The sequence below is a fragment of the Trichechus manatus genome, unplaced genomic scaffold (genome assembly GCF_000243295.1).
Source record: "Trichechus manatus latirostris isolate Lorelei unplaced genomic scaffold, TriManLat1.0 scaffold00012, whole genome shotgun sequence".
NCBI classification, from domain to species: domain Eukaryota; kingdom Metazoa; phylum Chordata; class Mammalia; order Sirenia; family Trichechidae; genus Trichechus; species Trichechus manatus.
This window is the reverse complement of record NW_004443948.1, coordinates 30909018-30927188: the sequence shown is the minus strand read 5'-3', so window position 1 is coordinate 30927188 and position 18171 is coordinate 30909018. Positions and strand designations below refer to the sequence as shown.

At 42.5% G+C, this 18171-nt stretch overlaps 1 protein-coding gene across 5 annotated transcripts in view; it reads right to left on the bottom strand.

Moving 5' to 3' along the window:
• Window positions 1-18171, bottom strand: part of BACH1 (BTB domain and CNC homolog 1) — a 78542-nt gene that overhangs the window by 47106 nt on the left and 13265 nt on the right. For 4 of the 5 annotated variants that reach the window (XR_002823172.1, XM_023726671.1, XM_023726669.1 and 1 more), the window contains 2 exons: window positions 4259-4556; window positions 729-2075 (listed from right to left, as the gene is read on the bottom strand). Coding sequence is in view for 4 of the 5 variants with exons in the window: in XM_023726671.1 (XP_023582439.1) it covers window positions 729-2075; window positions 4259-4492 (1581 nt within the window). In the remaining variant the exon portion in view is untranslated. Of the gene's footprint in view, window positions 1-728; window positions 2076-4258; window positions 5126-18171 lie in introns of those variants that run through there. The other variant, XM_004371371.2, reaches the window with a different exon arrangement.

Sequence of the window (18171 nt, the reverse complement as noted above, 5' to 3'; positions counted from 1 at the left end):
GGGGTCGCCATGAGTCGGAATGGGCTGGACAGTAATTACCAACAGTAACACTATCGTACACAGTGGCACTTAACTCGCGCTAAATTATTAAGACATTCATTAAACTAATAGCCGAAATGGCCAAGGGAAAATTTAAAAAAATTAATGGCCATGGAAACCAGGTCCCAGAAAACTTTACATTAGGAGCTACATTCCTAAAACCAGTCACTGTGAAGCGACGAGGCTCAGATCTCTGATCACAGAATCGTTTTTGTTTCCTCCTGGGACAAGGCATCTCATTTAAACAAACAGTTAACATGTGAATCTACTCCATGGTTAATATCATATACCTACAGGGTGGCTAAGAGTCAGAACTGACTAGACAGCAAGGCGTTTTTTCTTTTTTTCACCTTAAATATATGAACAAAGAAGTCCTTCAACCCTCACCTCACCGTGTAGGTATTTATCCCACAGTTTTATAGTTACCTGTGGATGAGTGTCCTCCTCCCTCCCTGAGCCCTTTCATATCTCTAGTGGTGCAAACAGGAGCCCACACAGAGCAAATCCCAATTCCAAACATGTGGCCGTCAAGTCGATTCTGACTCATAGTGACCCTATAGGACAGAGGAGAACCGCCCCATGGGGTTTCCACGGAGCAGTTGGTAGATTCAAACTGCCGACCTTTTGGTTAGCAGCTGAGCTCTTAACCACTGCACCACAGGGCTCCAGATCCCAATGAGTCCCCTCACCTCACACTCCTGTTCTCTGGCTGAGAAGGATTCACTGTCCCCTTCCGTGTCCGTCTCAGAGTCATCTCCCAGGCTAATCACGCAGGCGTAAGGACAAGGTTCCTGCTGCGCCTCTGGAACGTAATCATCGTTTCCAATCTCCAGACTGCCTGAGCACCCTTCAGTACTCAGAGTACTTATAAAAGGGCAGTTGACAGACTTCAACGTCGTGAAGGTCCTCTGACCCGGTTCTGGGCTCTCGCTGATCCTGATACCCAACCAGGGACACTCAAAACGTTTCTGTGAGTACATCTGTTCTGGAACATCTCTGGCCACGGCAGGCGATAGCTGCATTTGGCAAGGAGAGTCTGTGCTGCAAATGTCACTCCAGAAGCCTTTGGCGAGGTGTTCGGCCACCTCCCGCTCCACACTGCTCCGGTCGCCAGAGGCCAGGCTACTATCTTCCCTGGGACCAGGGTCAGATTTCAAATGTAAATCCTGACTTCCACCCAACGTGTGCTCCTCTTGGCCGTCTGCACCTGACAAAGGCTTTTCTGTTAACACTGTTGTGTTCTGCATACTAGCAAAATTCAAGTCACCATACTGGTCATACGTGTGTAAGAGAGACAGAGCATACAGCCCGTGAGGGTCTGCGGCAGAACTGTGAGCGAAAGGAGTCGCCTCTGCCTTCACTGCTGGATGCTCAGAAGCAGAATCTTGCTTCTTCGTTTCTTCATGTTCCACTGGCGTTTTAGTCTCTTCACATTTCAGAATTGCCTGCAGATCTGCACAGTCCTGGACTCCGCCGAGACATTCATTCTCAGGTGTCTCATTCGGCTGAATGGGAGAAACCTGACTGTCTTTGACACTGGAGTCCACAGAGTGGACTCTGTCGGTTCCAAATGCTTTCTGGAATTTTCTGTATTTGGGGCATAAAGATGGCAGAGTCAGAGCGGTGTCCTTTTCTGAGCACATGGACTCGCTCGTCTGGCTGGTGCTGTCCTGCAGTGCAAGGGACGCTCTTGCGTCTCCCTGATGTCGGCTGAGTTTACACTGAGGAATCGGAACGTGCTCGCTTTCCAGAAATTCCTCCACTTCGTCAATTTCCAGATCCTTCTGGTCCACAGGTGAGAGCTGCAGGTCTGTTTTCTGACAGTGGGACAGAAAGCACTCTTTTCTTGGGCCTTCCTGCTGGTCTGTGGTGGAGTCCAGAAACTTAAATTTGAGAAACTGGAAGCAGGATTCCTCGATGTTATGGACGCCCAGGAAGTCCACACACCTGCACACGTCGTCCACATTGTCCTTGCTCAGAATCAGCTTGGCAGTGTAGGCAAACTGAATTAAAGGCTTGAATCCTTTCACTGTCACCTGCGGACATGCCAACATACACAACAAACACATCATTGGAAAGCTAATAGGTAAATCCAAGAGGAGAAAAGGGACAGAGATGAGTAACTTCCTTGTGATCGTTACAAAATAGGCATTTTCACTGAGTAATAAAAAGAATTCTTCTAGGAAATGGAAAGCTAAGGGAGTCTAGACAAGTCTGCACATCACACCCTATTTGTTGGGACCACGCCTTCCACTTTATAGACACTACTCCTAACTGCGCATGAACTACGTTTTCCTCACGTCACATAAAGGCATACAATGAGAGCACAGTTTTTCCGTATTATCGGAGATAAATCATCTATAAAATAAAGCAGCAGAGACACCACCTGCAGCACACACATCTGAAGTGCAGACACGTGCCGCCAGCTCAGCTCCCTGTGGCCACTGTATTCCAAACAACTCCAGCTGCTCAATACAAATCAAATAGATTTTTTTGAAGAGAAAAAGTACATGTAAAGTATCTACAAAGTAGTCCCGCCCCATGGCAGATGCTCAGTAAATGGTAACTATTATCTTTATCTCATGCCAAAAATCTCTAATAATAAAATTGTTAAAGGATTGAGATTAAAAAAAAAAAAGAGCTATGTGAAGTACTAAAAATCATGCCTGACCTGTTTCAGCAAGGCTCACGGGCTCTAAGGAACAAAACCTTTAAGAAGAAACTTGGACACTTCCATCAGACCATCCTCTGCAAACGGAGGTGCAAATGGAACCTACTGGTATGCAGAGAAAAGCCTGGTGCTGGGTTAAAAGGGTGAAAATCATCTTCAAACACTGAGCCCATGGAAGAGTGACCGCGTTATTATTTGTGATCTTCTTAAAAACATGCTCATCAGTAAGTACTTAACTAACTTTTAAATGGATGAAATAAAAACTAGTGATGACGATAAATGCAGGCGAAGCCAGCCGTGGAGAAACCAGATCACTCACAGGTTGCTGGGGACAACGTGGAATGACACAGCCGCTCTGAAAAACAGCTCGCTGGTCTCCTGTAACGCTAATCAGTAACTACTATATGACCTAGCAATTGTTCTCCTGGACTTTCATCCCAGAGAAATGAAAACTATGCTCACGTGCAAACCTGCACATGAACGTTTATAGCAACTTTATTGGTAACAGCCAAAACCTGAACTCAAACCTATTATTCAACAGATGAATGGTCAAACAAACTGGGACATACATTCCCTGGACTACTACTCGGCCATAAAAAGGAACTACTGCCATACGCGACAGCTTGGATGAGTCTTTAGGAAATGAGGTTGTGGAAAAAAGCCAATCCCAAAAGATCACAAACTTTATGATTTCATTTCTATAACATTTTTGAAAGGACAAAGTTTTAGAAATGGAAAACAGAATAGCGGTTTCCAGGGGTTAGGGACAGTGAAGAGAGGCTGGAAGGAGGTGGATGTGGTTATAAAAGGGGTCCTTGTGGTGTCGGAACTGTTCAGTATCTTGACTGTGGTTGTGGGTACACAAACCTCCACATGCAGTAAAATTGTAAAGAACTTAGCACGCACACACGTGAAGGTTTACAGCCTTGGAAACACTACGGAGCAGCTCTGCCCTGTCCCACAGGGTCACTGAGTAGGAACTGACTCGATGGCAGTGGGTTTGGTCTTTGGTTTTAAACCTAGTAACAGCCCGCCATCAGAAGGTCAGGTCCACAGGGACAGAACGGCACACAGCACACCCTCTCCAAAACAGGGTCTCTCCAAGTGTCTTTAACCCACTGGGCATGCCCTGTTTTGGCCATTTGGTCAAAAACAACACAAAAGCCAGTCAGTCAGTTAATATTCAGTAAGTATTACTGACTTACATGCAAAATTAATGACGCATTGGTGCAGTGGTTAAGAGTTTGGCTGCTAACTCAAAGGTCAGCAGTTGGAATCCACCAGCAGCTCCTTGGAAACCCTATGGGGCAGTTCTACTCTGTCCTACAGGGTCACTATAAGTTGGAACTGACTCGATGGCAACCGGTTGCGTGCAAAACGTCATAATTTCTATGAAAAAAGCAAAAGAAAAGAGCTCCTGCGGTGCCTGGGAGCTGCTCCTCAGCTGACACCACCGCCACCATGTTTTATTTTAATTTCATAGACCATGTGAGAGTAAGTTAGATTAGATTAAATCTACTGTGATTTCCAGAAGCATGGCTGCCCTACCTCTTCTGGAAGGGTGATGCTAAGCTCGGCATCCATCTGGCCTACGATCCTCGCATGGAAGTAGCTGCTGCATGCCGCCAGCATGGCCCGGTGGGCGCGGAACCGCTGGCCCTCCACAAAGACGGTGACATCGCACAGCACATCTTTCTTCCGCTGGTCGTTCAGGCTGAGCAAGACGTTGGCGCTGTGCACTGAAGATTCATAGGCAAAAACCAATTTCTCAGTCACAGACATCCTGCGGAACAAACGGCGGCGTCGGGCAGGTCAGCAGAAAGCATGCTTCTCATCGTCACCAAACCTGCAAAGATATACGTGAAATCCTGTTAAAATGTTAAAAATGAGAACGTGTGAAACATAAACAAAAATACACAATCATCACTGAGTGTGTCATGTCTTCCAAAAAGGTATGCTGAAGTCTTAACTCCCAGGACCTGTGATGGTGACCTCATTTAAAAATAGGGTCTTTGCAGATGTAATCAAGGTAAAATGAGGTCAGATTTGACAAAGCTGGGCCCTACGTTCACTGACTGGTGTAATTACAGTGTTGTTGCTGTCAGGTGCTGCTGAGTTGATTCAGACTCATAGCGACCCAATGTGACAGAGCAGAACTGGTCCATAGAGTTTTCTAGGCTGTAATCTTCACGAGAGATCACCAGGTCTTTCTCCCGAGGAGCTGATGGGTGGGGATTCAAACCACCACTTTTCGGTTAGCAGTCAAGGCTCCTTGTGTCCTTGGAGGATAGGGAAATCTGGACAGACAGAGACACACAGAGGGAAGACAGTCATGTGAAGAAGCAGACAGACATTGAAACGACACAGCTGCAAATGAGGGAATGCCAAGGATTGTTGGGAAACCACCAGAAGCTGCGAAGAGGCAAGGAAGGATTCTCCCCTGAGATCCTTCAGAACTGTGAAGGAACAAGTTTCTGCCGTGTCAAGCCATCCAGTGTGTGGTACTTTGTTGCAGACGCTCTAGGAAACTCGGGGTAAAAGAAAATACAAGCCTCTAGAGAAACCTCCTTGAAGCATGTATTCGGTATGCCTCATTTAAAATAGCAATTTTTCAAGTTAATTTTAGGAAAAAAGTTCTTGGAGTGAAGGAGAAAAGAATCTTTTGAACCAAGGAGTTCGTGGCTCTCCTACAGGGACACTTCACACTGGAAATCACCTTCCATGAGCAAGTGGATGGGGCTGGGAAATTCCTGGGCTGTGCCAGAGCTTGGCATCCCAGCCCTGTTGCTTTAGGACATTTAATGGGCATGTTATGTGGGGGAAGGGGGGTTGTGACACTTTGGGATGAGGCTGAATAGAGGAATGGGCATAGGCATCCACCATTCTCCACACCACATTCCCCAACATCTGCCAGACTATATAGCAGAGTTTGGTGCTTCAAAACAAGGATTCCATTGTACAAAAGGTAAAGCTCCTCCAATACAAAGAAAACACGACTCAAATTGGTCAGGCCAGATCTCAGCAGTGAGTCTTTGCATATAACAAGTATGGTTTACACTACAAAAGGCAGGCGACAAGTAAAACTACTTCAACATTGAGAGGATAGTTTATCACACAGAGAAACTCCTGGTTTTCTCAAACTGTTAAAACGTAATGGAGTTATCAAAAATGGATATTTTAAAAATACATTCTAACATGTAGCAGCCTCCAAATTCTTTTTGCACACACTTTACTTGCAAAAAAGAGCACCTCTGATAAACCATATTTTTATGCAAAAACATGCACATTATGTTTTTTGCCAATTACACAACCCTCCTGCGCGTCATTTTCATAAGCGTTACGTGTGGGCACGTTATTTGTGAAAAATACAGTATATATGTTTATCCATATATTACAGACTATTATTCTAATATATGTGTTATAAAACACAAGTTCCTAGGTGGTGTAAATGGTTTGTTTGACTGCTAACCTAAAGGTTGGAGGTTTGAACACATCCAGCAGTACCACAGAAGATAGGACTGGCAATCTACTTCTGTTAAGATTACTACCAAGAAAATCCTATGCAGCAGTTCTCTGTTTTTAACACATGGGGTCACCATGAGTCAGAATCAACTCAATGGCAACCAACATCAGCAACACAAAACACACAGAAATTTAAAGTAGAGGTTAAAAGACAAGTTCTAAAATTGTCTTCCTGCTCCCAATGGCCTCTGGTGAGCACCTCCAGGGTGTGTGTACCCCACTGTGTTCATCACACTGATGGAGACCCACAAGCTTCTGAGAGATGCCAACCCTGCGTAATCATTTTGTTCCTCTGACACCTTACTCACTGCCCGAAACACAGAAGACCCTCAAATGGTCAGTGAGTGAACAAACGTTACTGTTTTCAGATCTGTTATACTCCAAACAAAAACGAAAGGAAAAATCGAAACTACTCAAGTTCAGACAGACTGGGCCCAGGCTGCGGGTAAATTCCACCTCAGAGACAGGCTATTTCAGTTACAAACACGAGGTGTATCTATAAATTCTCTTCTACATACATTTATTTTTTAAGCCCTCAGTATAGCTGAAATGTTAAGTTCCTCAAAGTAATAAATAAAAACAAAACGTCTCCATTATTATGTGATTAAACTTCACCCAAGGTTAAGGATCACAACCTATAATTTACTGAGATTCAGCACACCACATGAAATCATCGGTAACTTTAAATACTAGAACCATCTCAGTTTGGGGTTGCACCATAAAAAAGAGTAGTAAATTGTTTCTAGCAATTGGTCGTAATACTTCAGTTATCAACACAAGGAATTAGTGTTAGGAATAGAAGACAGGAATTATCATCCAAAGAAACTATGTATTTTCACTACCCTCCAGGTTCCCCAGACTGTACAAGACGTGCACCCTGCCCAGAACACATCGACCTCCCCAGCCAAGTCGGACTCAATAGCTGACCACTTGACGCAATCTGTCTCTGCTCCCAAGACCCCAGCCTCCTTGCTCTTTCCTGGCATCTGCCCTACAAACTCCTAAAACTAAATCAATCTTACCTTTGTATCTCATCATTCTGCTGAATACAGCACAGCCAGGAAAACTGTAAAAACGTGTAGACTGGTGTCACTATGAATTTATGGTGTGCAAACTCGGGATCTCAGCACTGTTTATTGATTCTTTTATATGTCCCCGTCTCCTGGGGACATATAAAAGCCTTCCAGGTCACCACCGCTCTCCTCAATCAGTGTCTCTCCTAATGTTGTTGTTGTTGGGTGCTGTCAAGTCAGTTCCAACTCATAGCCACCCTGTGTGTAACAGAGCAAAACACTGCCCAGTCCTGCGCCATCCTCACAACAGCTGTTACGCTTGAGCCTATCACTGCAGCCACTATGTCAATCTATCTCATTGAGGGTCTTCCTCCCTTTTGCTGACCCTCTACTTTACCAAGCATGATGTCCTTCTTCAGGGGCTGGTCCCTCCTGATAACATGTCCCAAGTATGTGAAACAAAGTCTCGCCATCCTAGCTTCTAAGTAGCATTCTGGCTGTACTTCTTCCAAGACAGATTTATTTGTTCTTCTGTCAGTCCATGGTATATTTAATATTCTTCACCAACACCATAACTCAAATGCAACAGTTCTTCTTCGGTCTTCCTTATTCACCATCTAGCTTTCACATGCATATGAGGCAACTGAAAATATCATGGCTTGGGTCAGGGACACCTTAGTCCTCAAAGTGACATCTTTGCTTTTGAACACTTTTAAAGAGGTCTTTTACAGCAGATTTGCCTAAAGGAATATCTCATTTGATTTCTTGACTGCTGTTTCCATGGGCGTTGATCATGGATTCAAGTAAAATGAAATCCTTGCTGACTTCAATATTTTCTCCATTTATCATGATGTTGTTATTGGTCCAGCTGTGAAGACTTTTATGTTAAGGTGTAATCCATACTGAAGGCTGCAGTCTTTGATCTTCATCAATAAGTGCTTTATGTCCTTTTTGCCTTCAGCAAGCAATACTGTGATCATCCGCATATCTCAGGTTGTTAATGAGTTTTCCTCCAATCCTGATGCCGCATTCTTCTTCATATAGTCTAGCTTCTTGGATTATTTACTGTATTGCATACCAACTGAACACGTATGGTGAAAGGATACAACCCTGACACACACCTTTCCAGATTCTGGAATCACACGGTATCTCCTTGTTCTGTTCAAATGACTGCTTCTTGGTTTACGTACAGGTTCTTCATGAACACAAGCGCTCTGGATTCCAACTCTCTGTAATGTTATCTATAATTTATATATTTATAAATTTATAGTTTATATAATTATGATCCACACAGTCGAATGCCTTTGCATAGTCAATAAAAACATAGGTAAACATCTTTCTGGTACTCTCTGCTTTCAGTCAAGATCCACCTGACATCAGCAATGATACCCCTTGTTCCACATCCTCTTCTGAATTCAGCTTGAATTTTCTGGCAGTCCCCTGGAGAGGTACTGCTGCAGTCGCTTTTGAATCATCTTGAAATGATCTTTTTGACAATGAATGTGACATCATTCTCTTCAATTTATCATTCCCGACACAGACCATAGGACTGTCCAATTCAAAATGGTCAACACCAGTCCATGTCAGCTCACTAACGCCTAGGATATCTATCTGTAAGCGTTCCATTCCATTTCTGACAACTTCTAATTTTCCTAGATTCATATTTTGTACTTTCCAAATATAATACTGCTATATCAAGTAAAACAGTGCTTTGCATATCAATATTTTATCCTTACTACATGCACAGTACTTTGATATTTTCCACTTTTTTTTTAAATTCTGATTGAGATGTACTCAATTTCACAGCCCACTAATAGATGTTCACCCCATACATTGAAAAGTACTGGTTCAGTGGTTAACAGTACACGCTCTAAAAATGTACATTTGTCTGGGTTCAAATCCCAGCTTTGCCATTTACTAGCTATAGGACCTTGGGTAAGTTGCTTAACTTGGCTGTGTCTCACTTCCCTCCTTATAAACTAGCGATAACAAGAGCACCTCACTAGGTTGTTGCATGGTTTACATAAAATCATGAAGGTAAAGTGTTTAGCACAGTGCCTGACTCAGACCAAGCACATAATAATAAATGTTAGTTGCTAAAAATGATGATAATGATATTAACAAAAGCCTAATCTCCTCTTGGTCCCCTCCAGCTTACTCCCACCATGTCAGTCACAGTGACTTCTCCCTTGCTGAAAACCCTACAATGTCTTCCAAGTGCTCTTACCATCAATTCTAAATCCCATACATGTCTTTTATGCCCTACAGGGTTAGGTTTTCCATCTATTAATCCAGCCTTTCTCAAGCCATTCTCTCCCTCTTCAAGATCACCATCCTTCCTTCCTGTCCCGTATGCACCAAGCTCCTTCGTATCTAGGGCCTTTACACATACTGTTACCTGGACTTCTATTCTCCAGATGGCTGGCTCCTCACCTTTGACTCTCACCTCAAATGCCTTTACCTTACCTGGCTTGTTCTCTCCTATAACCCCAGCACATTAACAGAGTACCTGGCCCACTGCAGGTACCTGAACAAATGATTTGGCATTTTTAGTGCCAATCTAAAACCAAAATCACTAGATATCCCTCCAAATGTAGCCCAGTCAGCTATTCCAATATACATCCCTCAGTATCCATGGGGGATTAGTTCCAGTACCCACCCCCAAAGATACCAAAACCTGTGGATGCTCAAGTCCCTTATATAAAATGGTGTAGTATTTGCATATAACCCACGCACATCCCCCCGCATACTTTAAATCATCTCTAGATTACTTATAATACCTAATACGATGCAAATGCTACAAGAATAGTTGTAATCCTGTGTTGTTTAGGGAATAATGACAAGGAAAAAAAGGGGTGCACACAAGTCGTGAACAAACGACATGCGGGGCGAACAATTCTCAAACGAACGATCCGCAGTTGGGTGAATCTGTGGATGTGGAACCTGTGGGTACAGATGGCCGATTGTACATGGAAACACCACCACTGAGCCAAGCACTCAGGGAAAGTCTCTGGATAGTTTTTCTAGAAGCTTTGACGGACAACAGAGTGTCCGTACATCCCACGGGGAGCAAGACACATACCTGCAACACAGCTGGCCAAAGAAGAGCACGGGTTGGCACCAATAAACAAAGCCAACAAAACTGACTTACACGAACGAAGACATGTCAGCGCCGGCCTGATTAGCGTGGCACGCTACAGAAAGTTGTTGTGAAGATCATTTTTCCTAACTCTGAAAACAGTCAGCCATCCATTCTACCCAATAACGAAACTGTGTTTAATAACTCTAGCGGATTAATGGTGCATGTCCTCCTGACAGTCGTCAGTCACCGTCTAACATTTCTTAAACCTAGAAAGTAAAATCCAGATCTAAAATGCTAGTAATTTATAAACACCAAATTTAGATTCCTGTCATATCTTAATTCTTCTGTATTCTTGGGAAAGGCATACTCTTGCTATGATTCAAAATAAAGGTTTGCTGACCTTAACTGACTGCTGATTCATTCAGAAATGCTGATGAAGGATGAACAGGCATTTTCAAGCTTCCTGTACCTCAGTGTGGAACTAACTTCTGCTCACTACTCAATAAACACAACTGGAGTTTCAATACAATTCCCACTTGAAGTTTTTGTTTTCAAAATGATAAAATGAAACAAGATGCTGTGGCTTTGCCACATTTTAATAACTTTAAATACAAGTTACCCAGAAATAACCCTAGGGTAAATATCTCATCACAGAGTCTGGTCTACGATGCTTCATTTAACAGAATTCCAAAAGATAACTGACTACAAATATAAAGTTCCAGGTGCAAAAAAGGGCTAAAATTCCATTTACCAAGTCTCAGAGGACTACTTTGTGTTTTAAATCTCAGTGCAGAAGGGTACACAAAATCATCTAATGCCAAGATTTGTTTAAAAGAAAAAGGTTACTGTCCAAGCTTCCTTCATCTTCAGTGAACAATGAAGAATGTTCTCTCTGTAAGTGCTTAAATGTGTGTGATACAAAGAACGTGATTTGGCCTTTTTCTTGGATTCCTGAAATACAGCCCTAGGAATTCCCCAGCAATGGAGGTACCTTATTCTTCTAAAACAGCCAAGTAACACTCGAATGTGTGCAAATGAGTAGCGGCCATAAAGAACACCCTGTCACCCTGTCACCCTGAGAAAAGGAAGGGGCATGATGCAATCAATCATGCATATTCAATGACTCGATCAATCGTGACTATGCAATGAAGCCAACAAAAAGCTTTGAACACAGAAGTCTGTGAGTTTCCTGGACTGGTGAGACCATCTGCTGTTGCGAGAGTGGCACGTTCCCGGGGACAACGCAAGTTCTGTGTGTCCTGAACCTCATTGTCATTTGCGTCCTTTCCGGTTATAATAAACGAGTAACTCTAAGTGCGGTAACACTCTCCATGAATTCTGTGAGCCGTTCTAGAAAATTAACGACCCCACGAGGGGCAATAAGACAGCACAGGCTGGCGCGTCTGCCTGTTTGGCAGTCGGAAGGACATTGTCCTTCTAACTTGTGAACTCTGACTTAGCTCAGAGTGGCTAATTCAGAAAGGGTCGTGCAGGCAGTTTATCAGAAGGACAGAGTCCTTCTAACTTGTGTTTTGACCTGGTTCAAAGTAGACAGGGATGAGATGAGCTGGCCCCGGAGGGTTAGGGATGAGGGAGAGTGCTGCTTAGAGTGGCTGGTGATGAGGATGATGGAGACGTGGGAAGGTGAAGGCTGGATCCATTTCCAGGTGAGAACTGGATTCATGCCGATCCTTACCATGAAGTTAGCAATGAAGGTGGAATTTGCCTATCTTGCCCCTTCTTTGATAGTACAACGTGCCACAAGGTGAACTAAACCAAAAAACCAAACCTGTTGCTGTCGAGTTGATTCCAACTCACAGCAACCCTATAGGACGGAGTAGAACTACTCCATAGTGACTAAGTCCTATGAAGACACAGATAAAAGACAGTCCCTGAAGTGATCACAATAGAGGGTCTTGGACAGAGTGGGAAAAAACGTGGAACAAAATTCAAATTCATTTAAAAAAAAAAAAAAAAAAAAGATCAGGCTTGCTGGTCTGACAGAAACTGGAGAAACTCAAAGAGTATGGCCCCCGGACACTCTTTTAACTCAGTACTGAAGGCACTCCTGAAGTTCACCCTTCAGTCAATGATTAGACAGATCTATAGGGCCAACAATAACACACATAAGGGACGTGCTTCATAGTTCAATCATGTATCTGAGACGAATGGGCACACCAGCCCAAAAGCAAAGACGAGAAGGCAGGAAGGAACAGAAAAACTGAACAAACGGGAAAAAAGGGAACCTGGGGTGGAAAAGGGGAGAGTACTGACATATCACGGAGTTGGCAACTAATGTCACAGAACAATCTGTGTATTAACTGTTTAATGAGAAACTAATCTGCTGTGTAAATTTTCACCTAAATCACAATAAAAATAAATACAGTCCCTGAAGAAGCTCAAAACTTAAGAGACGTTCAGAATGAAAATGATGTTTCAGTGTGACAGAGGTAAGAAGATCATTATACTCAATTTTTGCCAGGAATGTGGATGTTCAGAAAGGTATCTGTGTGCAGTAAGTCTTCAAACAAAAACTACTTTCCGGTCAGCTCTCATTTAACTATAATATTCAATTAATGTGAACAATTATTCCAAAAATAATTCTGTTAGTCCAAAGTTTGTGTCTTTGTAGATGGATGATAGTGACCTGTAGACATGAGAAATGGGCATATATGGGCAATTGTCTTGGCCTTAATATGAAAGCAGCACCCTGGATCTGCCAAACCAAAAACCACGCCTGTTGCCGTCAAGTCCATTCCAACTCACAGCGACCCTACAGGACAGAGTAGAACTGCCCCATGGGGTTTCCAAGGAGCGGCTGGTGGATTCGAGCTGCCGACCTTTTGTTAGCAGCCACCAGGGCTCTCCTGGATCTGCAGCCCTGGTCAAATTCCTTAGAACAGGCCTTCCTCTTCTCTCTAGGGCCCATTTAGAATTTCCACCTTTTCTTCCTTACTGCTTGTGCCTACCACCACTCCATCATCCTGTCAATCATTTCGCCTCACTCAGCTTCAGGGCAGGGTCTTCAATGGCTCACCAACCGGTTTTTTACCTCCAAACGAACAAACCCAAGCTGATAATCCTGGGAGTAAGTTTAGAATAGCTTGGAAGAGAATCAAAGAAGAAAAAAGAGAAGGAACATACAAATTTAAGTTCCAGAACCAAAACAAGAATAAGGGAATTTCACTGTTATACCTTCTTATTGCAAAGAATCAAAGAAACAATTATGTATTCTATTTGCTTAACTTCTTTGGCAGCTACCTGATTATTACAGATCATTAGATCTCAATGAATATGGCTAGCTATGAAAATATAAACTAGCCACTAGAATTGTTCCATACCAACAAAGCTTATTTACTTAACACATATTTTGTATCAAACATTTGTCAGTACGCTATTTTTTTTAATCAACTTTGAGGTATGATTTACATATAATAACTATATCAACTTAAAACGTAAAATCCTGTAAGTTTTCATACCTGTATATGCGTGTAAAAACCACCACCACCACAATCAAGATTTAGAAATGTCTGTCATTCTTCAAAATTCCACACGCCTCTTTGAAGTCTACCCCCTCTGTACTCCTGGCTCCAGGTACCCAGCTTTTTGTCACAGGAGATTAGTGGGCATTTTCTATGATTTTTACATAAATGGAATCATACATTATGTACTCTTGTTTCTGGTTTTGTTCACTCAGTTCCATGATTTCGAGATTCATTCATGTTGTTGCATCTATCAGGTGTGTGTTCCTTTTTCTGCTGAATACTATTCCATTTAATGGATGTACCACAATGTGTTTATCCATTCAGCTGTTGGACTATTGTAATAAGAATGGACACTTTCATTTTTTCCAGTTTTCCAAGACAGTACAAGTGGGTATTATAACAAAGCTTCAATGACATAGGCATGGACGTGTATTTTCATTTTGCTTCTACAAATGAGTATTTAGGAGTGGACAAGCTGAGTGTTAGGGTAGGTGCATGTTTAAACTTAGAAAAAGTTAAATAGTTTTCTAAAGCAGTTGTATAATTTGTTACCAGCAAAGAATCACAATTCCAGTTGCTCCACATCCTCACTAACCCTTGGTATTGTCAATCTTCTGAATTTCAGCAATTTTAATTAATATATTGTGGTACCTAATTGTGGTTTTTAATTTGCATTTCCTTGATAACTAATAATGTTGAGCATCTTTACATTTGTTTATCTGTCAGAAAATGAAATTTTAAAAGTCCATCTGCAGTCACTCAAAAAAAATATAAAATACTTAGGAATAAATTTAACGAAAGATGTACAATGCTTTTTCACTAAAAATATCAGAATAATGCTGAAATTACAGAAGACCTAAAGAAATGGAGAGACATGCCCTGTTGATGGGTTAGTATAGTTGATTTGTTAGACATCGATTCTCCCAACACTGATTTATAGATTCAGTGTACTCCTAATCAAAATCCTACTGGTTATTACAACTCAATTACAATCAAAACAAAAAATAGGCAGAAGAGTTGAACAGACATTTCATAAAAGCAGAGAAACACAAATGACTGCTGGGCAGAGAGGGGAGTGTGGTAGTTACTACCCCAGTTAGCTCAGGGCTTCCACACGAGCTCAGAGAAGAAACAAAAGCAAAGAGTGAAAATTCCCAAAGACAGTGAATTTCTCAAACTCATTCAGCCTCCTTCAAGGGGGTATCCCCATGCCTACACTACTTCTAAGCAGAACACCCAAGGCATCCTGAGATTCCACAATCAGGTGCTAAAGAGAGCAAGGACAGAGTTGTTATCAGGGTGTATGCCTAAAAACTTAAAAGACTCCATCGCTCATACACATACACAAACGCGCGCGCGCGCACACACATACACACACAAACACACACACACACACACACACACAATCACTGTAATCAAGTTAACTCTGACTCATAGCGACCCTATATGACAGAACAGAACTGCCCTATAGGGTTTCCAAAGCTGTAATCTTTACGGAAGCAGACTGCCACATCTTCCTACCACACAGAGCAGCTGGTGGGTTCGAACCTCATCTTTCAGTTAGCAGCCAAGCACTTTAACCACTGAGTCAGCAGGGCTCCAGAACCTCATAAACATAACAGCTGGCTGCTCTAGACATCATCACTAGGGGCAGACAGCACAAAACAACATACAACCTGACCCAAATCTCCTGCCAGGTGAGCTTTATATCTCTACCTATGACAACCTCTTTATCTTTTTTTTGGGGGGGGGGGGACGGGGGAGTGGTAAAAGTAGGCACAACGATAATAGTCCACATGGTTGTTGGGAGGATCAAATGAAATCCCATATAATGTTCTTCGGACAGCACCTGACACATAGTGAGTATTCATTAACTGTTAGCCCTGATGGCGCAATAGTTAAGTGCTCGGCTGTGAACCCAAAGGTTGGTGGTTCAAACCCACCAGCAGCTCCGCAGGAGAAAGACCTGGCTATCTGCTCCCGCAAAGATTACAGCCTAGAAAACCTTATGGGGCAGGTCTACTCTGTACGTGGTGTCACTATGAGGCCCAATCAACTCGACAGCACCCAACAACAACATTATTTGAGTGGATACCAAAAATGTTTTCTGAGTGGCAAAGGGTGACACAATGGCAGGAAAAGCCAAGTATGATCAATAGCATACTATTTAGCTTCACAGTGCCCAATGCTGACACTGTTACAATGACAAACACACTGTGAACTGGTTTCAACTTTCAGGATAAATCAACAATGGAAGACTTAATTACAGTTATAAAACAGAACGTACATATTATTAACCTTGACAAAATAAAAGTAAAACCAACAGACCAGGTGGAAGACAGAATCAGAGAGAAGGAAGAACAGTATTTCTACATGACTTGTAACATACAAAATCAAGAGACACTGTCTTCGATTAATGACACACATGCACACAAAAATGTCTGGAGTTGCAGTGATGACCAGTAGTAGAAACGGAATTAATGATATGATTATACACGTAGGCAGGGGATGGGATAAGCAAACAAAATCACCATACATCATAACAGGAAGTCAGCAGATAAAGTCTTAGAATGACAAAGAAACTGATGTAGAAACATCTTATTTAGAGATACAGATGTAACCACCAAAAAAAGCAAAAAGAGCAAACATGCATATAGATCTACGAAGCAGAACAAGGGATGAGGGAGGGTACATCAGATGAGGCTATTTTTCTTTATAAAACTCTGTACTTTTTTTTTTTTTTAACCAAGAACCTGTATTACTTTGATTAAAAACACAAACTTAAAAAATGTTTAAATGCTAAACAAAGAAAGTAGTAAAAGTATAAATTTTTGATAACTCAGTGAGTCTTAATGTAACTTTTAGAAGATTCTTCAAGTAGAAAGGCATTTGATAAAGGAGAAAATCATCCTGAACTAACACTTTAGATTATTTTGACAAAACTAGGAGCTAGAGAGGATATAAAACTAAGATCTCCTCTTGATTGGCAAGAATGTAATACATACTACTTAATATTTTATACTGACAAAGATACCAATTTGAACAGGGTTTTTAAAATTTTAAGGGAAGCCTCTAGAGAAACAGCTGTTGAATTTCCAAACCAAACCACTGATTCTCTGCCTTTCAGAATCTGATGAAATCTACACTGACTTTCTACCAAGATAATCACCCACATAATAAACCTTCGCATTTGCTTTTAGTAGAACTCATGAATTAAATCAAGAGCTGATTCTTGGAAAAGACCAATAAAATTGACAAGCTTCTGCAAAGTCACACCAAGAAAAAAAATGAGGGGAAAAATGAATACACATTCTCATATCATAGAAAACATACTGTAATGGCTCTTAAAATAAAATTCCTTGACTCTCCCCCAGGCCCTCTGCCTACTGTACCATTCTCTGCTCTGCTTTATAGGAGAACTCCCCAAAAACACTTAAGACTCCAAGTCTTCATCCTCCTTTCTTCCCAATGTCATTTGAGTGCACTAAAATCAGGCTTTTCCCCCTCCACTCCACGTAAACACTTCACGAGGATGCCTGCAGGGTAAAGGTTTCTCTTTATCTGTGGCCTTTCCGGCCCTGGGTTTGTAGTTCTGCTAAAATAATTTGCTAGGCCACAATCTTGCGAAGGCAGTGGTTAGTCTACTACAGAAATAAGGTGTGTAAAACTCCTGCAGGGACTGGTCAATTACCATACTACATAGGTGGCTGTGGCCGTCCTAGTACACTTAAAAGAGCCAACCCTACAGAGGTTAAGGGGGACTTTACTACTAACATTAAGAAGAAAAGTTGGGAGCGGAGCACGTCGTTTGGACCCAAGGTCCCTGTGCTGAGAACCTCCTAGACCCAGGAGACAGAGAAAGCTGTAACACTGGAGACAGCTTGGTGCTAGACAGTACAAGCGGCAAGAACCAGGAGGCTGGTGTGAGATGGCTGCGCTGGGCTTCCTGGTCCACAGAGCAAGCAGCTGCAGAGGGTGTGCCAACCCATAGAGTGAGAGCTGAGTTCCTTCAGCAGGAGGCTTCCTGGCGGAGTAGGGTGCCTCCAGGCACTGATCAGCAGGGCTAAAGAGCTATACACTCGCCCATGCAGGGCAGTAGGCCCGAGCAAGGGGCCCAGTGGCAGTAGGCACTGAGGGCTGTCTTGGTCAGAAGCTGCCCTGACTGATGAACTGTATCCTGTCTCCTGAGTTGTTGCTGTTACTTCCCAGTTGATTCTGAGCCTGAACTGTAACTGTTACTTCCCTAATAAATGCCATAATTGTGAGTATGATCTGTGAGTTGTGTGTGGCCACTGCAATGAATTATCGAAACCAGGAGAGAAGCACCGAGTGCTGAGGGAGGGACGACTGGCGTCATAA